Source organism: Myotis myotis, unplaced genomic scaffold (genome assembly GCF_014108235.1).
Source record: "Myotis myotis isolate mMyoMyo1 unplaced genomic scaffold, mMyoMyo1.p scaffold_m19_p_33, whole genome shotgun sequence".
Lineage (NCBI taxonomy): Eukaryota > Metazoa > Chordata > Mammalia > Chiroptera > Vespertilionidae > Myotis > Myotis myotis.
The window spans coordinates 261,224-284,425 of record NW_023416339.1 but is presented as its reverse complement, the minus strand read 5'-3'; the positions used below and the strand labels follow the sequence as shown (position 1 = coordinate 284,425).

Below are 23,202 nucleotides of genomic sequence, written 5' to 3'. Positions count from 1 at the left end.
CAGAAGCTCTGTGCAGTGGCAGTAATGTTGAGCTTCCTTGAAAGGAACCAGGTAAAGGTGTGTCCTCTCCCTTTGGAGGTGCAGGCCAACTGCAGCTGAGACTGTGGACATAGGCATTAACAAAGCAGACTTACCTAAATCTATGGTAGCAAAGTATGTGCCAGTTGCTGAATGAACAGTCAGTAATTCCCATAAAGCTGCAGGCTGGGAATAGGAGTTTATTTGGTGGGACCATAGACTCAAAGTGGTGGTAATCCACTGTGAGGTGTCATTCATTCTTTACTCAGGTGTTCAAAGGACAAGCACTGGGAATAATCATTTGTTCCTAAAAGGTTTTTGTAACAGTTTTCTTTCTTCCTTCCTTCCTTTCTTTCTCTTTCTCTCTTTCTCTCTCCTCTCTCTCTCTCTCTCTCTCTCTCTCTCTCTCTCTCTCTCTCTTTCTCTCTCTCTCTCTTTTCTTCCTTCCTCCCTCCCTTCCTTCCTTCCTTCCTTCCTTCCTTCCTCCCTCCTTCCCTCCCTCCCTCCCTTCCTTCCTTCCTTCCTCCCTTCCTTCCTTCCTTCCTTCCTTTCTTTCTTTAGTTAATCCTCACCTGAGGATATACTTTTTCCACTTCTATTTTAGAGAGTAGAAGAAGGGGTGGGGAAGAGAGAGAGAGAAACATTGATGTGAGAGAGACACATTAACTGCTTGTTTCCTGCATGCACCCCAAAGGGGCAGGGAACCTGCAACCCAGGCACATGCCCTTAACTGGAAAATTTTTTACATATAATGTGCTTGGTCATTCAAACAAAAATTTAGGCCTTAGCTGGTTTGACTCAGTGGATAGAGCGTCAGTCAGCAAACCAAAGGATCCCAGGTTTGATTGTCAAGGGCAGTCTGACTCCGGTCCAGGGCAAGTGCCTCAGTTGCAGGCTCCTACTAGGCCCCGGCCCTGATTGGGGTGTGTGCAGGAGGAAACTAACCCCTGTGGTTCTCTCACATTATTTCTCTCTGTCTTTCCCTCTTCCACTCTCTCTAAAAATCAATGGGATAATATCCTTGGGTGAGGATTAACAAAATCAATAAATTTAGTTCTGTAATCAGATATCATGTCATTAGTTATTTCTTCCCTAATCTCTTTGGCATCAATAATTGTATTTATTTTCTTTCTTTATGCCTCTTAATCTCTCATCCTCCATCACTCCTCTTTTTCTCACTGTCTCTGTCTTGGCCTAACTGTTTCTCACATCACTTACTTATCCCTACCACCATATGAGCCGTGCATTAGTCTTCCAACTCTTACCAGATGAAAACCAACTGGGGCAGTGACTTTGTTGGGTTAAATTCTAAATCCCATGTTTCAGTACACAACTTGGCATAAATGGATGCCTCTCCAAATAGATGTCCCTCCACACTGGGACCTCTTGGGTAATGGATGGGGTAGTATTAATTACACCGGATAATAGGAGTGCAATGAGATTTATGGTTTCTCCTTCAGAAAAATACCTCCAAGGACAGAAATGAGAGATTTAAAAGGAAAGATGTACTTATTGGATTTACATTTTATTTTATTTTATTTTTTAAATATATTTTATTGATGTTTTACAGAGAGGAAGGGAGAGGAATAGAGAGTTAGAAACATCAATGAGACAGAAACATCAATCAGCTGCTTCCTGCACACTCCCTACTGGGGATGTGCCCGCAACCAAGGTACATGCCCTTGACTGGAATCGAACCTGGGACCTTTCAGTCCGAAGGCCGACGCTCTATCCACTGAGCCAAACCAGTCACGGTGGATTTACATTTTAAATAGATGTTTGTGACTGAGTTTTATAAATGGGTTACAAAGAGAAAGGATTTGAGGGAAACCTTCCTCTCATCAGCTGAGCCATGGAGCCCAGCCTTCCCATCTCTGCGCGCTGTGCGCCTGAGGCCTGGCCTTCCCGGAAGGAGCCGCAAGAGCCACGCCAGACTCTGCAGCCCTGCGGGCCCCGGGAACCCCCTCTCCACCCTGGGCGGGGCCCCCTCACTCGGGACCAGCAAGACTCGAACCGGGAACCCAATTCTGGTCCCTGTGCGCTCCTGCGCACAGAACGCGCCATGCAGGGGCCTGGCGCACAGGACGCGCGTCCTCTGCGCGCAGAGCTGCCAGCACCACGTGGATCGCCCCCATCCCAGGAGCTAGAGACGCCCCCAGCAGTGGGGTACCCCACACCCAGAAGCCAGGAGAGACCCCCCCAGCCATGGAGGGCCCGACGCCCAGCAGCCAGGAGACAGAAACCCCCCGAGCAGTGGAGGACCCGGCGCCTAGGAGCCCGGAGCCGGAGACGCCTCCTGGGGTGGTGGCTGCGCCCCAGCAGCCCAGCCGGTGCTCGCCCTGCAGACTCCCCCCGCCTGTGGCCTCGCAGCTGGAGGGACAACAGGTACAGAAATATTGGGGATCTCAGAGAATTGCTCACAGGTACCCCCAGTTCCTTGGGAGGCGGCGCGGGGCCCAGGACTCCCAGGGGCGGCCTCCACTGAGACCCGTTAAGGAACCATCTTCAGCCACAAAAATCTCTCATTGATTTTGAGAGAGAGAGAGAGGCATCCAGGATGAAAAGGAATCATGCATCGGATGCCTCCTGCGGCCCCGCCCCCCCGCTTCTGGGGATCCAGCCCACAACCCGGGAACGTGCTGTTGACTGGGATTATGTCCCACCTTCCGCCCCAGTTGGCACCACCCAGCCTGACTCCCCTCGCATTGCCCCCTGGGAACCCGGGGGGGGGGGGGGGGGGGGGGGCTATAAATGCGCAGGGAAGGAAGGAATCGCTGGAAACATTGCTCTCAGCAGCTGAACCATGGAGCCCAGCCTTCCCATCTCTGCGCGCTGTGCGCCTGAGGCCACACTCTGCAGCCCCGCGGGCCCCGGGCACCCCCTCTCCACCGTGGGCGGGGCCCCCCTAACTTGGGACCAGCAGGACTCGAACCGGGAACCCAATTCTGGTCCCTGTGCGCTCCTGCGCACATAACGCGCTATGCACGGGCAGGGCACACAGAACGCGCGTGCCCTCTGCGCGCAGAGCTGCCGGCACCACATGGATCGCCCCGATCCCAGGAGCTGGAGATGCCCCCAGCAGTGGGGTACCCCACACCCAGAAGCCAGGAGAGGATCCAGCCCACAACCCAGGAACGTGCTGTTGCCCGGGAATCGAACCCGGGACCCTTCAGCCCGCAGGCCGACACTCTATCCACTGAGCCACACCAGCCAGGGCTGATTCAGGGTTTATCAACCAGCGTCCCTTAGATCATTTCCTGGGAGAATTCAAACAAAGGGAAGAAAATAAAAAAATAAAAAAAGAATGATGTCGACAGTTAAACAAACAAACAAAAAAAAACAAAGAGAAAGGATTTGAAATCTTAGGCCAGTGATGGCGAACCTATGACACGTGAACTCATTTTTTTTGGTTGATTTTTCTTTGTTAAATGGCATTTAAATATATAAAATAAATATCAAAAATATAAGTCTTTGTTTTACTATGGTTGCAAATATCAAAAAATTTCTATATGTGACATGCACCAGAGTTAAGTTAGGGTTTTTCAAAATGCTGACACGCCGAGCTCAAAAGGTTCGCCATCACTATCTTGGGCAATGATATCAGAGAATAGCACTCATTGTATAATTCTGGTTGAGTCAATTTGCTTGCAATATTGAGAATGTTTTTAGTTTGAAGAATTTCTTTCAATAAATATCATCCAAGGGCCAAGCAATAAGTGAATATGGCAGTTTAACACATTGCAGTCCACATTAGACTCCTCTTTATGGACTATCCAGCTTAGTGAGAAAAATAATACGAAAGAAATAGATAATTATACATATACAAAGGAAAAGTGAAAAAAATCAACACAGAAAATCTCAGATTAAATTTTTTTTAAAAAGATATCTTATCGATTTTTTACAGAGAGGAAGGGAGAGGAAGATAGAGTTAGAAACATCAGAGAGAGAAACATCTATCAGCTGCCTCCTGCACACCCCCTACTGGGGATGTGCCCACAACCAAGGTACATGCCCTTGACTGGAATTGAACTTGGGACCCTTTAGACCGCAGGCTGATGCTCTATCCACTGAGCTAAATGGGTTACGGCAGATTAAATTTTTTAAATATATTTTTTATTGATTTTTTTACAGAGAGGAGGGGATAGGGATAGAGAGTTAGAAACATCGATGAGAGAGAAACATGGATCAGCTGCCTCCTGCACACCCCCTATTGGGGATGTGCCCACAACTAAGGTACATGCCCTTGACCAGAATCGAACCTGGGACCCTTCAGTTTCCTCCTGCACACACTCCAAAAAGACTCTATCCACTGAGCCAAACCGGTTAGGGCTCAGATTAATTTTTATTGCTGGGTCAGAGAAGGCCACTCTGTGTAAATGACATTTTACAGGAAATATGAAAGATGCTCAAAAATTATTCAAAAGTTGAGAATGTTTACATGGATTCCAAAGAGTGGATGGATGGTACTCAAATATCATGTAATCTGTTAGTTCTTCCCTAATCCTTTGTCATCAATACTTGTAGCTATTTTCTTTCTTTATCCCTCCTAACCTCTCACACTCCATCCCTCCTTTTTCTGTCTGTGTCTTGGCCTTACTATTTCTCACATCACTTTCTTATACCTAACACCGTATCAGACATGCATTAATCTAGTGGAGTGACAGGGTGTCCAAAAAGGCACTGGCTTACACAGGATATTAGCACCAACAAGTGACTAGGGGACCCTTAGTGCTGAATTATTTGGGGAACTGGTTGGTTGAACATTGCATCTGGTCTCTGTGAGTTGAGTCACTGATACTAGCAGTGATTGGATGAATGGGCAGATAGATAGCTGAGCCTCAGGGTTGAAGGCAGATTATACCCATTCTATGGGCATATCTAGTTCATTAATGGTTTTTGTAGCCAGAGGAATGAATGGGATGGCCCAGAAAGGGTGTGTGTGAATGTAGAACAAATGTAAGAGCAGGAATGATCCTAAGAAGCATCAATTCTGTGAAGTCATATAAAAGAGCAGAGATTAACAGGGAGGAGTAGGAGAGTTAAGTGGGTTATTTACAATGAATGTCTTTCTGTAATAAAGGAAACTATGGTGAAAATATGGTATTTCTGAGTTACAGTAAAACTGGATATAACAGATTAATTCGGATAAGGGGTGTGTGTCTGTTAAAGCCGAAAGTATGTTGTATAATAAAGTAGGCTTTCCCAATGTTTAGGTTAAACATTTGACAAATAAGCCCGGGCAGTGTGACTAAGTGGTTGAATGTCAACTCATGAACTAGGGGGTCACAGTTCAAATCCCATCAGGGCACATGCCTGGGGTGTGGCCTCAAGGATCCCCTGTAGCAAGCATACAGGAAGCAGCAGATCAATGATTCTCTCATTGTTGGCATTTCTATTCTCTCTCCCTCTCGCTTCCTCTCTCTGAAATCAACAAAAACGTAGTTTTTAAGAAAAGAAAAATTTGACAAATTAGCCTACCTGTTTTTATTTACGTAGACATTTATGTAATCGAAATTAAGTATATAGAAAGGTTTAATTTCAAAGAAAACTTTTCTATATGTATTACAGCAATTTTAAATATATACCCAATAGATCATAAGTGGGAACACTGGCCTGCATGCATTGAAACTCCTGCAGAAAGTTACCCCACAGACGACAGGACCAATTACCTCGAGTGATGCAGTGTGATCACCTGCAACATTGTTGATGAGCAGTGACAGTTAGACTTAAATATGAAGACTATAATTGTACATATGTAATTTTTATTTATGTTGTTAAAATTGCTAGTGTTTTTTTCCAACATTTTTAAGTCCGATAAACCATTGTGCGCACAACTGAGGGTTTAGTGTACTTATGAAGCAAAGAATATCTAAGTAAAGAAGGGACTAGGGTGTGCAAGTGAAAGTGGGTATTGGGGGGTTGAAAGGCACATGACTTCACTGGGTTAGGCTCTACCCACCGTTAGAGGATATCAGCATCTGTGTAGTGGATATAGACAAAGATGGAAACAGGGAACCATTTTCTGAGGAAGTTGGTGGAAGAAATGGTCTGGAATTGAAACAGGTCTGGAAATGACCTTGATTCTCCTGTTCTTGACTCATACTAGCTTGATGTCCCAGGATCTAGTTGTTAATGTGCGGTGCCTGTGCTAGCAGCATCAGCATCCTCTGGGAACACTTAGGAATGCAAATCCTTGGCCACACCCCAGTCCTACTTGGCTTGAGGTCCACAAAACTGAGTTTTAACAACTTTCCAGATGACTGTGATGAGCAGACACTTCTCCAAAAGGAGAGGAGGGTGGAGGGTCCAAATGCAATGGGAGTCTTTTTCTCCCACTTCACTCAAACTTTACATTTCATTTTGTTTTCAAAGGGAAAGCTCCAGAGAAATATGCCCCAGACTTTAGCAAAGAAGAGACAACTGGTTTTAGCCATGAGCAAGCGGAGACGCAGTGATAGGTCAGAACTTCCTATGAGGCTGACCAGCTGCATTTTCAAGAGTGCAGTCACCAAGGTTACTGCCCATCCTGACAATATGGTCAGGCACAGGCGGCAGGAGGAGACCTTGGAGAAGCCCCAGCAGATGAGTGCCTACAGGAGACTGCAGGGGCTCCAGGCCTGCAGCTGTGAGGAAGAACTTGTAAATACTTTGGATGTGACAAATATGATGAGAACTAGAAGCCCAGTGCACGAACTCGTGCACGGGTGGAGTCCGTCCAGCCAGCCCACCCCAATCAGGGCTGATCAGGCCAGGCTGGCCAGGGGGAGGGGACTCGGGAGGTTGGCCAGCAGTCCCCACCCCCTGGTCAAACTCTCGTTCAAAAGGACAATTTTCATATTAACCTTTTATTATATAGGATAACTGCACCAGGAAGTGTAGGTGAATGCCTGGGCGGTCCTGGTCCTGGGTTTCTACACACCAGCCCCCAGCCCAGGGCAGCACAATTGTGACATTGGGCAAAGAAGATCCCAGGAGCAGGTCTCTGTGGCTCACAGCTTCTCTGCAGGCAAGTGGTCACCCGTAAAGATGTCCAGAGACAGATTCTCAGAGTGAAGAGAGCAAGAGAGAGACTGGCTATGGCTTTGAAGGCAGACAGGCTGGCCAGGGAGGCAGAGAGCCAGGAGCCAAGAAGAAGGTTGTAAAAACTGAAGGACAACTAGGAGAAGGTTGTCCTGAAAAAGCCCAGTGTTGTGACTTTTGGGGAGTGGTTCACTGTGAGAACGCCCTCAGCATACTTGTTTCCTTTCATGGCAATTCTGTTTCTTGCTCCAGACTCTTATGCTTTGTTGTATTAAATTGCATGTTATTAAACTTTTTAAGGACAGAAATATGAAGAGTAGATGGTTTTGTGGGTGAGAGATTGGGTTTCATGTGACAAGAAATGAAATCTTGTTCACCTCACATTCTGTTTCCCATGATTTTTATTCACTTATATTAAATTCCGTAGAGGTAACTTTGAGATTGACCAGTTATAATATTTTCTTATAATACTTACACTCAAGGAAAAGATACCTACAGAGATTTTTTTTACAGAGATTTTTAAATGGTAGATTAGTTTCCATAAAATCTGATTTTATTAAGCTTGCTAATATATCTCATTCTAACATAAATTGCATTGTTGTTTTATTTATTTTTTTTTATTAAATCTTTATTGTTCATATTATTACATTTGTTCCTCTTTTTTTTCCCCCCATAACTCCCCTCCTCCCAGTTCCCACCCCACCCTCCACCCTCACTCCCCACCCACTGTCCTCATCCATAGGTGCACGATTTTTGTCCAGACTCTTCCCGCATCTCCCACACCCCTTTCCCCCCCAGGAATAGTCAGTCCATTCCCTTTCTATGTCCCTGATTCTATTATAATCAACAGTTCATTCTGTTCATCAGATTATTTATTCACTTGATTCTTAGATTCACTTGTTGATAGATGCATATTTGTTGTTCATAATTTGTATCTTTACCTTTTTCTTCCTCTTCCTCTTCTTAAAGGATACCTTTCAGCATTTCATATAATGCTGGTTTGGTGGTGATGAACTCCTTTAGCTTTTCCTTATCTGTGAAGCTCTTTATCTGACCTTCAATTCTGAATGATAGCTTTGCTGGATAAAGTAATCTTGGTTGTAGGTTCTTGGTATTCATCACTTTGAATATTTCTTGCCACTCCCTTCTGGCCTGCAAAGTTTCTGTTGAGAAATCAGCTGACAGTCGTATGGTATTCCCTTGTAGGTAACTGAGTTTCTTTCTCTTGCTGTTTTTAAGATTCTCTCTTTATCTTTTGCTCTTGGCATTTTAATTATGATGTGTCTTGGTGTGGTCCTCTTTGGATTCCTTTTGTTTGGGGTTCTCCGCGCTTCTTGGACCTGTAAGTCCATTTCTTTCACCAGGTGGGGGAAGTTTTCTGTCATTATTTCTTCAAATAGGTTTTCAATATCTTGCTCTCTCTCATCTTCTGGCACCCCTATAATTCTGATGTTGGTATGCTTGAAGCTGTCCCAGAGGCTCCTTACACTATCCTCACATTTTTGGATTCTTTTTTCATTTTGCTTTTCCGGTTGGGTGTTTTTTGCTTCCTCGCATTTCAAATCATTGACTTGATTCTTGCGCTCCTCTGGTCTGCTGTCGGGAGTCTGTATAATATTCGTTATTTCAGTCCGTGTATGCTTAATTTCTAGTTGGTTCCCCAATATAAGATCGAGGGTCTCATTAGTTTTCTTGTAGATCTCATTAAGTTTATCGGCGGCTTCTAAACAGTTCTTGAGAGACCTTAAAAGTGTGGTTCTGAACTCTATATCTTCCATTGACAATTTTGTCCTGTTTCTTTGTCTCCGCATTTTGTTATGCTTCCTTGGTGCACCCCCTAGTGGTCTTTGTTCGCAGTCTTATAGTTAAATCTTGATTGTTGTAGCTAATTCCAGGGAGGGTTTGACCTCCAGGCCAAGTGGCTATGAGAATCAGCTGTGTCAGCAGTGAGAGAACTTCTGTCCTCTAGGGAGGTGCTAATCTAGCCTTTGCCTGAGGCTATCCGGCAAATGCCTGTATGCAGGGCTTGGGCGGGGCGGGTCTCACAGGATCAACAGGGTGGGCCGGAGAGAGCAGTTATGGCTGCTCTCAGTCCCGTCCCGTCCCCAGGGGCTCTGCCTCTCTGAGTCCCAGCACCCGCTGCAAAGCTCAGAGAGAAAGCTGCACTCGCTCTGACCGAAGCCAGACAGCCCCGCTTCTCCCGTTTGAGTCTGGGTCCCTAAAGACTCGCCCGGATCTGGAGCTCAGATTCTGCGACTCCCTCCCGATTGAAAACGCCAACCGCGCCCTCCGCCGCCAGCCCGCTCCGCGCACTCCGCACCTCAGAATTTGACTTCAGCACTGTGCCTCCTCTGAGTGTCCGTATGCGTTTCTCTTTCCTCCTAGTTGTAGGACTTCCACTCAGCCAGCGTTCCTGTGGTTCTGGGTGATGTCCCTTCCATTTTTTGGTTTCACTTTTGAAGTAGTTGTTCAAAGCAGCAAACTCCGGCGTTAACCTATGCCGCCATCTTGGTTCTCCTGCATTGTTGTTTTAATTTTAGTTTTTTGTTTTTGTTAAACCTCATCGGATTTTTAAAAAATATTTTGTATTCATTTCAGAGAGGAAGGAAGAGGGAGAGATTGAAACATCAATGATGAGAATCACTGATCAGCTGCCTCCTGCACGTCCCCCACTGGGGACTGAGCAACCCAGGCATATGCCTTGGACCAGAATCAAACCTGGGACCCTTCAGTCCCCAGGCCTACACTCTATCCACTGAACCAAACCAGCCAGGGAAAACCTCATCTGATTTTTACAGAGACGAGGGGAGAGGAAGATAGAGTTAGAAACATCTGTGAGAGAGAAACATAGATCAGCTGCCTGCTGCATGCCCCCTACTGGGGATTAAGCCCACAACCAAGGTACATGCCCTTTACCACAATTGAACTCAGGACCCTTCAGTCCACCAACCGATGCTCTACCACTGAGCAAAATCGGTTAGACCCCATTAATTTTTTTTAGAGAGAATGAAGGAAGGGGGAGAGACAGAGAGAGGGAGACACATCGATTGGTTGCCTCCCCCATGAACCCCGACCTGGGGTCCTTCAATCCACAGACTGATAGCTCTATCCACTGAGTCAAAATGGCTAGGGATATTTTTATTTTTATTTTTTGGCCAAATTCTAATTCAGACATAAGATATTATAATATAATTTAATTAGCACTTATGCCACCTGTTACAGCCTTATGTTACTAAAGTAACCTTGGATTCCTTTTTTTAAAAAAGAAATTCTTATTCTAATTTTTTTCCCATTTTTATTGATTTCAGAAAGGAAAAGAGAGGGAGAGAGAGATAGAAACATCAATGATGAGAGAGAATCATTGATCAGCTGCCTCCTGCACACCCCCTACTGGAGATTGAGCCCACAACCCTGGCATGTGCCCTTGACCACAATCAAACCTAGGACCCTTCAGTCCACACTCTATCTACTGAGCCACAAGCTAGGGTAGTGGTCGGCAAACTGCGGCTCGCAAGCCACATGAAGCTCTTTGGCCCCTCGAGTGTGGCTCTTCCACAAAATATCGACTTCTGCGCATGGGCCACGAAGTTTCAACCGCACTGTACATGCATGCCCGCACGTGGTATTTTGTGATATTTTGTAGAAGAGCCACACTCAAGGGGCCAAAGAGCCACATGTGGCTCGCGAGCCGCAGTTTGCCAACCACGGAGCTAGGGCAACAAGGCCAAGTCTTATACGGTTGAAGAGAAAGATGTCACATACCTCCTTCATGAAGGTACTTGGTGACTATGATGAACCAAGACAAAAATATATTTTATAACCATGTCTCACAATATGACAAAAGTAGCAATTCCAAATTTTAAAAGTGGCTAATATTGCCCTCTTCTTACTAATGTGACTTACTAGGGCTTCTTACAAAATAAGTGTAGCTTCACTACATTGCCTCTTAAACAATAAGGTTTGTGATGACCAATAACATACTATGTTGACCTCCTCAGAGCCTTGAACAGCCATAATAGCATCTATCACACGCCAAACCCTATACAAGTCCTGATCAACCTTTCATGTCACACAGCACAGTCATGTGTACTGTGTGGTCATTCTTACTATTAGAATTCATTACACCCTTCTCTTTGACTACATCCTCGATCATACAGGCCATTGGCAAGAGGGCAATGAAAAAAACCATGATTTACAGTTTTGGTATTCAGACTGAAAGGCAATTAGTGTCATGACAAAAACTGTAACTATTAAAAAAAATAACAAAATATCCCTTAAGAAAAAATACTTGAACATGAATGAATATAAAAAAACTAACCCATGCGGTACAATTATTAATGAGGAGAATTACAAAGTTTCTTTGAAAATCCATAATTGTTATGAGACATTTTAACATGTCTTCTCAGGAAAAAAAAAACACACAATATTTGTTAGCATACCAGAGCTTAGAAAAGAGTTAATAAAATGCTTTTATGAAACAACTATAAAAGTGTTCATTTGACCACAAAATACATGTACTTTTACTCACATACAACAAAACATGACTGAAATATATTGAAGGATTACGTGCAGCTACAAGTAACAGGCAACACCCAGTCTTTCTGACAGGTGTAATTATTTTTGACAGCACCATTGTAGATGTCATGGTGAATAAGAAAAACATACAAAATGGCACTGATAACTATAGGAAGGTGTTTCCTATACAAATTAGACCTTATAGAGATATAATCTAGATAGAGGGGAATCAGACATAAGCATGAACATCTGATCAGTTTCCTGGTGGACACAAGAGGGCTTACAGAAAATCCAAACTCAGATGAATCTTTGATGTGGATCTTGTGAACCCATCAGTGGAAACCTACACTTCTCAGAAAATGGATATGAGCCTGGTGGGCGTGGCTCAGAGGTTGAGTGTCAACCTATGAAGCAGGAGGTCACAGTTCAATTCTTGGTCAGGGCACATGCCCGGGTTGCAAGCTCAATCTTCAGTATGGGGCATGCATGAGGCAGCCAATCAATAATTCTCTCTCATCATCAATGTTTCTATCTCTCCCTCTCCCTTTTTTCTCTGAAATCAATAAAAATATATTTAAAAAAGAAAATGGATATCAGACAGTTGGTGGTGGTTTTGAGGATAGTCTTGATTAGAAGGTCAAAGAATCCAGATAACAGGCTGGAAGATTTTGTTCTTGACACGCCTATGTCTGTTTGTCTGTGTGAATGTTGGCTCTAAAATCTGACTAATGCCTTCTTCGTTTTTGCCTTCCAAATCTCATGCAAGTGAGGCTACTAAGGAACTCTAACATGGACCATAAAGGAGTTGGGTTCTGGAAAATCAAGGTCCTAACATTACCCAATGGGAGGGAAAATCTTCCACTCTTGATTCTGTTACCCCATCACAAGTGCCTCTTCTCAATTCACCAAACAGCAGTCCCAAGGAAGAACGAAAGCAAAGGTGTAAATATGAAAATAATTCACATGTAACTATATTCTTTCCTAAACTTGCCACACATAAAATTCATTCCATGGAAAATAGAAAAAGGCTCCTATACCCACCACTCCCAAAAGGGAGCTTTGTCAGAGGGAAATGTAGAATATATATGATGGACTAGGGATATAAAAGACTGCCATAGCACATGAGGAAAACCCAAATACCAAACTGTCCTTTTTAATGGCCCTGTAAAACCAACAAATAAAATATTATAAAAAAATATTTAACATAACTGCATATAAAAAATAGACTTCAATTCACCCATGTATCTAACAGGCTACAAGATAGAGAGAAAATATTATTAGCTATTTTAAGAAAAGAGCACTACCTAATCAATCTTATATACTATTTTTTAAAGACTCTCATTACTATCTGATGTGAGTATTCATTTCTAAAAGTAATTAATAGAAATCCACAGCCAAATGATGAGGTATGGAAAAGGGTTTAATGAACACAATATATTTACAACATTAATGAGGACTCTTTCACATTGAAAACTTTCTGGCACATTCTATGTGGATTAATTTCTGTCAAGCTTTCTCACATTACTAACATCTTAATTTCCTTTATGGAGTGAATTTTCACTTGGAAGAATGTGAACCAATTCAAATCTTTCCCAAACTATTTACATTCAAGAGTTTTTATCCAGCGAGTCCTTTCATGCTTTTGAAAGAAACTGAGCTAACTGAAGCCTTTTGCAAATTGTGCACATTAATATAATTTTTCTCAGGTTCATCTTCAGATTTTGAAAGGTTGTGTGAGAAATGAAGAATTTTCCAAATTGCTTCCATATATAGGGTTCCCTCCAGTGTGAATTCTTTCATGTTTTCGAAGATAACGGAGACAAGTAAATGCTTTACTACATATTTTACATACATACGGTTTCTCTCCAGTGTGGTTTCTTTCATGTGTTTGAAAACTTTGATAACATTTGAAGGCTTTCCCACATTCCTTACATTCATAAGGTTTCTCTCCAGTGTGAGTTTTTTCATGTGTTTGTAAGGAACGGTGATCTCTGTAGGCTTTCCCACACTCCTGACATTCAAAGGGTTTCTCTCCAGTGTGATTTCTTTCATGTTTCTGAAGATCACTGGGATACCTAAATGCTTTACTACATTTTTTACATTTATAGGGTTTCTTTCCAGTGTGATTTACTTCATGTTTTCGAAGATAGTGAAGACAACTAAATGCTTTACTACATTTTTTACATACATATGGTTTCTCTCCAGTGTGGTTACTTTCATGTGTTTGGAAACTTTGATAACATCTGTAGGATTTCCCACATTCCTTACATTCATAAGGTTTCTCTCCAGTATGAATTCTTTCATGTATTCGTAAGGAACTGAGATATCTATAGGCTTTCCCACATTCCTTACATTCATAGGATTTCTCTCCAGTATGTGTTCTTTTGTGATATCGAAGAGAACTGGGATAACCAAATGTTTTGCGACATATTTTACATTCATAGGGTTTCTCTCCAGTGTGATTTCTTTCATGTATTTGGACACATTGATGAGAACTGAAGGCTTTGCCACATTCCTTGCATTCATAAGGTTTCTCTCCAATATGAGTTCTTTGGTGTGTCTGCAAGGAACTGGGATCTCTGAAGGCTTTACCACACTCCATACATTCAAAAGGTTTCTCTCCAGTGTGATTTCTTTCATGTTTTTGAAGATCACTGGGATACCTAAATGTCTTACGACATATTTTACATTCATGGGGTTTCTTTCTGGTGTGATTTCTTTCATGTTTGCGAAGATAACGGAGACAACTAAATGTTTTACCACATTGCTTACATACATATGGTTTCACTTCTCTGTGATTTCTTTCATGTCTTCGAAAACTTTGATAACATCTGAAAGTTTTCCCGCATTCCTTACATTCATAGGGCTTCTCTCCAGTAAATTTATTTTCATGTCTTCGATAATTTTGATAATACCTGAAGGTTTTTCCACACTCCTTACATTCATAGGGTTTCTCTCCAGTGTGAACTCTTTCATGACGTCGAAGAGAACTGAGACAACTGAATGCTTTACCACACTGTTTACATTTATAAGGTTTTTCTCCAGTGTGGGATCTTTCATGTATTTGAAGTGAAGCTGAAGAGCTAAAGGTCTTCCCACATTCCTTACATTTATAGGCTTTTTCTCCATTGTGACTCCTTTCATGTTTGTCAAAACACTGAAGATAACTGAAGGTTCTCCCACATACATCATAATTATACAGCTTTTCTCCATAATTTTGACACTCAGATGGCTTGTTTCCAGTGTGACTTCTGATGTGCATATTATGGGATGACTGCAGCATTAAGACTTTCCCACACACATTGTATTCCCATGGTTTTACTATAGGAAGAGATTTTTTCTTTGGACTGAGATTTGGAGTAAGGCTGAAGTTTTCCCCACATTGACTATTCTTCTCCCCTTCACAGACTCTCTCTAATATTGGATTTCTGGAAAAATTTAGAAGCACATTACTAATTATTTTTTCATCAATAACTTTAAAATTATTACTAGAATCTTTGAACTATATTTTCATGATTTATAGCAAAATTTTAGGTTTTCCCCCACTCTGAATGGATGATTAGAAACAATGTACTGAATGCTTTACAAGAGGAGTTTTCCTTTGCTACTATCAAAACAGTGATATCGATGTGAAGGATTTATCAATACTCTTTCCATTTAAATTACTTTGCAAGCATTGACCTTCTTTGTCATCCATAAGAAAGTAATTTGGTGGAAATTTTCTAAGAAGTAATAAATGTGAAGCAGAAGTTATTTTGGTTGCTTCTTTTTTTAAAATATATTTTTATTGATTTCAGAGAGGAGGAGAGAGGGAGAGAGAGATAGAAACATCAATGATGAGAGAGAGTCATTGATCAGCTGCCTTCTGCATGTCCCACACTGGGACTCAAGCCCGCAATCCGGGCATGTGCCCTTGACCGGAATCAAATCCAGGACACTTCAGTCTGCAGGCTGATGCTCTATCCACTGAGCCAAACCAGCTATGGCTGGTTGCTTCTTTTGAAATTTGGTAGCTTTACAGGTTTCTCACAAAAATAGTGATTTCTATTCTGAATGTGACTCACCTTCGTTTTCCCCTTTGGTTTTTGTACTGATCTTCAATGTCATAAGATTCCCATTTTTTTCCTAAAATGCAGAGCCAGAAAATTGATTCCAAACTATCAGAAACTGTGGAGAAATTATTAGATTCTATTTCTATGATGTGCTGTGACCATGCCCAGTTTATTCACCAATGTCCTCCCTTCCCACATTCCACATCTGAGAACAAGGCTGATGGCCAAGAAACATTTGCCCTCTAATTTATGAGGTGAAGATAAGTTGTCATCCTTACCTATGGAGGCCAGGTTCCTGAAGGTTTCCCTCATCACATCTCTGTAGAGTTTCTTTTGTGAAGAATCCAATAAAGCCCACTCCTCCAGAGTGAAGTTCACAGCCACATCCTCAAAGGCCACTGAGTCCTAAAACACCCCAGTATGTGTAAAGTAGGATCAGTCAGACCAATAGCACTGGACACCCAAACTCCATTTATAGGAAGGTTACATCTGATTCTATTGTCTCCAGACATTTATTCTATGATTTGATAATAAGAAACTCATTTCTGTCCACATTTCTGTCCTTATAAATTTACCAGCATCATGAACACATGGAAATTGTTTACACATTGTTACTGTGATCACATTACATCCTTTTTCCCCACTTATGGTAGGGTACAGAGAATTCTGAAAAGGACAGAATTGCTGTTCAAATGAAACAAATATTATCATCTTAAGACCATCAATTTTTGTGAGAAACATTCACCTCTTTCTTTGCTCCCCACCATTTACAGCACTCCATGAGGCAGATGTTAACATCTGCAATGAGGTTTCAATGAATAAAAACATAGTCAAGAACTACAAGCTTTTTCCTCTAGTCCCATCACCAAACATTAAAGTCCAGGAGGCCTGTGGAAGTACAACTTTTAACAAAGTCCAGCTGGCCATGTTCTAAATTCTTCCAGAAAATGAGAAGGAACTATATGCAGCTGGCTGAATGGAAATATTCTTGCAGAGAAGCACTGCTCTTATCTGATGTAATATTTACCACAGATTCAGTCTTTCTTTTCTCTTTGTCTGATTTGATGGGTTAAGAAGTTTATTTGGAACTTCAAGCTCAAAGAAAAGGAAGAAGGCGCAGCAACTTACTGCACCAATCCCCACACTCATGTGCCTCAGGTTGCTTCTTGGCACACACAGGCACACACACTGAGGTAATAATAGGCCAGAAGAGCTCTTTCCAGCACAACCACAGCAGTCTATCCTGGGACCTGCTGACACGGAGGAAAGGCTCAGAGCTCAGGTTGCAAGGGAGTGTATTGATGTCCAGACGTCCACAATGGTGTGATCATGAACTTGCTCGTCATTATAACGTATGTAAAGGTTGCAGCAGTGAGTTCCTCCAAAGGAACATATGACATCCATTCTCCAATCAGGGGGAAGTGTTTCCTGACCTGCCACTCTAGGGGCTGCCCTCCCTTCTTCTGTCATCTCCAAGCTCCCAGGGGAGTAAAGGAACAATAGCTCAGCCCTCAGCTGATGACAGCGCACACCACCTGTCCGGCATGAAAGGCTCTGTCACTGTCACAATGGAGGTGTCCGCATAGAGCAGGGCAGCCTCTCAGGAGGGCATTAAGTAGCCTGTGGGAGAAAACATGGGACATGGGCATGTTGTTTTAGGAGGTTACAGGGTGAGCTAGTGTGTGAGTTCACACACAAGGGCAGGCGCTTGCAAGGATTCAATCATTGGCTACCACAAGAGGGCACCACCGTGTACAGATGTGGGGCAACAGGGGAGAGAGGAGGAATGAGGCTCTAAAGCTGTCAGCAATCAATCATTAAGAATTGGAGCAGGGGACTCAGGGGTCCTGGGTTCAATTCCGGTCAAGGGCATGTACCTTGGTTGCGGGCACATCCCCAGTGGGGGGTGTGCAGGAGGCAGCTGATCGATGTTTCTCTCTCATCGATGTTCTAGCTCTCTATCCTTCTCCCTTCCTCTCTGTAAAAAATCAATAAAATATATTTTTTTAAAAAAATAAATAAAAGAATCGGAGCAGGCCCTGCCGGGTTTGGCTCAGGGACTGAAGGGTCCCGGGCGATTCTGGGGTCGATTCTAGTCAGGGGCATATATCTTGGTGCGGGCTCCATCCCGCTCAATCCCCAGTGGGGGCATGCAGGAGGCAGCTGATCAATGTTTCTCTTTCATTGGTGTTTCTACCTCTCTATCCCTCTCCCTTCCTCTCTGTAAAATCAATAAAATATATTAAAAAAAAGAATCGGAGCAGGCGCCTGCCAGTTTCTGGTCTGGCATTTAAGTGACTTAGAGGTTATCATTCCCAAACTCACAGGGAAAAAAAGCTAAAGAAACGTGAAATGAACTTCTCTTCTTAGATGTATTTGAGCATTTACATCACAGGGCAACTCGGTGGTGTCAAAATTGGAAAAGAGAAAGTAAACTTGGCATTTAGAAAAATGTCCCAAATATTCTGTTCTTAACACGGCCTGTGTTAAAATTACAGCAGACTCTAATGCAAAGACAAAGACAAAAAAAAAATACAAAAAACAGAACACCTTAGGTACCTTCTTCCAACAGAAGGTTAAATATGCCTCCTGGAAATGTCTGAAGAACATAAAAGACAGAAAGGAACACAACAAACCAGTAAAGTAGCAACCACTGAGATCTTCGTCAAATTAATGAGAAGGCACGCCGTAGATCCAGGATGGTGAGAAAACACTAGACATGATAAACAACAAAAGTGCACACCCAAGTGTCTGCTACTCAACTAGACAAAACTCAAAGACAGAGAGAATACAGTGAACGAAGTCAGAGGGGGAAACATCTTCATTATATAGAGACAAAAAATTAGAATGAAATCAAAGTTCTTTTCAGAAACCACGCAAGAAGAGAATGGAGTAAAATATTGAAAGTTGTGAAAGGAAGAGAAAAAAAATCACCTAAAATGGTGTGTCAGGATAAACTTACCTTTCAAAAATAAAGAATAAGGGCTTTCTTAGGCAAAATTTGAGGAAATTTCTTACCAGTACACCTACTTTGAATAAAATGTTCAAAAATTCATCAGAAAGACTGTTAATGGTAAATGTGAAGGCTTAGGAAAAAAATAAATGAAGGTAAACTATCTTTCATATTTGTTATATTTAACATATGTCATTTTGTTTACAGTATTAGAAATTATGTATTTGGTACTTTCAAACTATGCCTAATTGAAATAAATGACTGCAACGTGACAAGGGACAGAGAGGGGGAGTTGGGGATAATGAGGGATAGGTACTTGCACACAGTGAAGTGGCGCAGTGTGACTCAACAGAGGTGGTTGCTTAGTTGTAAACGTATACTGAAAACTCAAGGATAACCACTACAAAGTTTAAGAAAAGAGGTGTATTGGATAGCAGAGATAAAAAAAAAAAATCAGGTCAGATGCTCAATTAAAGCCAGAGAATGCAGAGAAAAAAAGATTGAAAACAATAAAAAGTTGAGCAAATTAAACCCAAAGTAAGCAGAATAAAGGAATAAAAATTTAGAAAAGAATGTAATTGCAAAAAAAAATCAGTGGAAAAAGAAAATCAGTGGAGGAAAAACAGAAAGTGGTGTTTTGAGATGATTGATAAAATTGATAGGCACCCAGTCAACGTAACTAAGGAAAGAGAGACAAAAATTACAACTTAAGGCCATGATGGGTAAGTCGAAGGAGATAGTAAGAGAGGTGATCAACAAAGCCTATATAGTGAAGGGGTCTAGGAGGACACTGCCAAGGGTGCCTGTTGTGTGGCAATTTAAATAGTCTAGAGCAGTGGTTCTCAGCCTTCCTAATGCCGCAACCCTTTCATACAGTTCCTCATGTTGTGGTGACCCCTAATTTCATTGTTGCAAATGGAACATAATTAAAGCATAGTGATTAATCACAAAAACAATATGTAATTATATATGTGTTTTCCGATGGTCTTAGGTGACCCCTTTGAAAGGGTTGTTAGACCCCATAAAGGGGTCGCGACCCACAGGTTGAGAACCGCTGGTCTAGAGCAAGTATGTCAAACTCATTTATGGCATGTGGTCTGCTGTAATCCACAGACTAAATTTGCAGTAATCCACAGACTAAATTCAAATGTTCAAAGGAGAAGCACTGGGGATAATCACTTGTTTCTAAAAAGTTTCTTATAACAGTTTTCAATCCTTGAAGGCCCTGTTTAATTTACACTGAGCCATATTAACTAATTTAAGTAAGGGGTAGGGACTATCAAGTCCCATTTTGTAAAGCCATTTAGGTGAAGAGTTAATTTAATTTAAATTCTGAATGATTGGTTCAGAGCTATCCTGCCCACTATGGGATATTTTAGGACACTGAATGTCTATGACTGAGAAAAGGCCAAGATTTCTGATGGTTAAGGTGAGTACACCACTTTGTCCTCCATATTATAATAAGTAATTCCCCAAGATCATGAAGTTCCTCATTTTAATTTATTAAAATTCCTCAGGTATAACTGTAATTTGAGAACTAGCATGAGTCACTGTGTAAGGGTTTTTCAATTATTGTGTTAGAGGAGGTGACAACATTATTTCAAAACCTATGTTTTAGAAGCTCAAAAGCCAAGGAGTTCCCTCTTATCATTTTTGTTATGTAAATTCTTTTAGCATATTTTGGATTTCCAATTGGGTCAAATTGTGGCATATATATATATATATACATATATATATATATATATTCACCCATTGCAGGAAGATTCCTGCAAGAATAGGGCTTCCTAGGGCTGGAGCGAAGCAGAGAAGAGAGTAAAACCTGCTGAGGCGGGCTTCACTCCCGTCTCCGCCGCCCGGCTTGTTTCACCCCCACCTCCCTCAGCCGCCCGGCTTGTTTTTGGCTGCCAGGCTTGCTTTGCTCCCAGCCAGCATATGCAAATTAACCGCCATCTTTGTTGGTGGTTAATTTGCATATCATGCTGATTAGCCAATGGGAGGCGTAGCACAGGTACGATCAATTACCATGTTTGGCTATTATTAGATAGGATATTGATTTCAGAGAGAAAGGGGGAGAGAGATAGAAACATCAATGATGAAAGAGAATCATTGATCAGCTGCCTCCTGCACACCCCTACTGGAGATCGAGCCCACAACATGGGTATGTGCCCTTACTGGGAATCCAACTATGATCTCCTCGTTCAGCGCTCAACCATTGAGCCACACTGCCCAGGCAGGGACCTTTTTTAATGCCCATTTTCTCCTGTTCCCTTTCTTGTGTCCTTTTCTATTTTGTATTTTAGGTCACTGGGTAAACTTTGGGTAAATTGTTCTTCTAGATTAGAAGACTTCAAATCGGTGCCTTTAAGATTAGGGGCTTCCCCCATAGAAATGGCTGCTGTGTAGGATTTAAGGACCTTGGGCTTAAATCTAGTTTGAACTAATCCCTTGGCTGTGTTGTCCCCAATAACCTAGAGAGTCAGGATCTGTGTCTCAGTAGAGGCAAGTGCACAGAGCAGCAGAGGTACTTAAGGGTCCTAGGGAGCCCTCTGGTATTAGGGAGCCCTCTGGACTCAGCCTACCACCTATGGGCTGCCTTTCCCTATCTCTTCTCTTTCTCTCTGGAATACCTGCTCCCTCTTTTTCTTTTTTCTTTTTTTAAAGAGGGAAAGACAGAAATATTAATGTGAGAGAAACACATTGAATGGTTGCCTCCTGCACGCATCCCGACCAAGGCCCAGGTCAGGCAGGGAGAAGCCTGCAACCAAATACATGCCCTTGACCAGAATTGAACCCCGGACCCTTCAGTCCTCAGGCTGACACTCTATCCACTGAGCCAAACATGCTAGGTCAGAAATACCTGTTCTGACCACCTGATGGGCTCACTTCATTCATGGGGTATGCTCATTCTTGTACCGCCCCTTAGGCCCACCCTACATAATCCCAGCCTCATTCATACCTTCATACTAAAGACACAAAGGTTTTAGCCAAGATACTGACCCCAGGACCACTTTAAGGAGGGTTCCATTCCCATTACTCCTAATCCCAAAGAATGAAGAATTACCTAAACTGTCAACCCAGAGTCTTCTGAATACAGAACTAAGGCCAGATGGACTCAACAATACACCACAGGGCAGCACGGCTCACATGAGGGGCTCCCCAGGAAGCAGCAGCTCCCAGAGCAGGAGCCTCCAGGTTCTCATCAGCCCGGTAAGGACAGGGGGGAAGAGGGAGCCTGTGGGGGGAGTGGCTTACCTTTCCCAACGTCAAATCTAACATGTGGAGCCCGACCACTCATGATAATAACAAGCCCAAGTATGAAAAATAGGCATTTACACTGGCTTGTTTTTATATAAAGACACACTAACAGGATGAGCAAGAAGTGATCAAAACTGGTCACTTGAGGGTGTGGGGAGTTAGAGCACAGGAGAGAAGCAGGAGATGCAGGCAATGACCTTCTTAAATTACCTTCCTCTCAGGCATTTAAAAAAAACTTTCCCACTCTTACTTATTTAAATCAAGAAAAGAAAATTAGCCCAGCCAGCATGGCTCAGTGGTTGAGCATCGACCTATGAACCAGGAGCTTGAAGTTCGATTCCCAGGCGCGCACATACCTGCTCAGTCCCCGGGTGTGGGGCATGCAGGAGGCAGCTGATCAATGATTCTCATCATTGATGTTTCTATCTCTCTCTCCCTCTCCCTTCCTAAAAACAAATATATATATATATATATATATATATACATATATATATATAATTTCCTATGATTAATCATAATTATTAATTAACTGCTTCTTAATATTGATTACTTTTAACTTTTCTACATAGGAAACCACTCCAAAACTTAAGCCTTTAGAAAGTAAATGATATAAAACTGCAGAGTATAAAAAATTTACAAATCCCTTTCTAACTAAAAACAAATAAACAAAATACCAAGGAGATTTATAATACTTTTTCATCCACTATATTTCACACTCTGGATATTTCCAAGAATGAATAGCATAGTAAATACATTAGGGGCTTGCAATTCAGCCCATACCAGAAATTTCAAAAATTTACATAAGTTTTGATTTGTTTCCTCATATCAATGAAAATCAAAATTCAATTGTTTTCCTCCAATCCATTAAAATAGAACTTTATTTACTTTAGGAATAGTGTAGCCTTTTACACGTCAAGTTCTCTAGGACAGGCACATACAAAACTGACCTAAAAATGGAAAATGCACCTGAGAACTTACAAACACTCATCTCATGTTTACATGTTCTCTTGCCTGAATGGGAACAAAATTTTGTTTGGTTTTGCACAATCTCACCTTATTCACATCATTTCCCTCAGTCAGGTTATAGTTTAAAAGCCCAGATGCCATGCAGATGAGAACCAAAAGGCTGCAATATTCAAGGGATAAAGGAATCCAATGAAAAGAAACCGCAATATTGGAATCAAAACAGATAAACAGCCTACTTCCTTACAGTTAAGGAAAAAACCCACATTGAGAAATTTGAATACAATCACACCCCTGAGAGAGAACCCCTAGAATAGGAAGGATGGGAGGGACACCTGAGCAGCCCCAGGGGTAAACATGGGGGCCCACACACCCTCCCCTCCGGTAAGCATGGAAGCCTCCCTCCCCCAGGCTTCCATTCTTACC

General features: G+C 42.3%; 1 protein-coding gene across 1 annotated transcript; it reads right to left on the bottom strand.

Annotated features, from left to right (window-relative positions):
* Nucleotides 1-13,065: 13,065 nt before the first annotated feature.
* On the bottom strand, nucleotides 13,066-21,834 carry LOC118652676 (zinc finger protein 709-like). The gene is made up of 4 exons (XM_036302731.1): nucleotides 21,811-21,834; nucleotides 15,884-16,010; nucleotides 15,618-15,678; nucleotides 13,066-14,981 (listed from the first exon to the last, which is right to left on the bottom strand). Exons 1-4 carry the CDS (start codon nucleotides 21,832-21,834, stop codon nucleotides 13,268-13,270), a joined length of 1,926 nt encoding a protein of 641 aa, XP_036158624.1. The 3' UTR covers nucleotides 13,066-13,267.
* Between the last annotated feature and the right edge of the window lie 1,368 nt (nucleotides 21,835-23,202).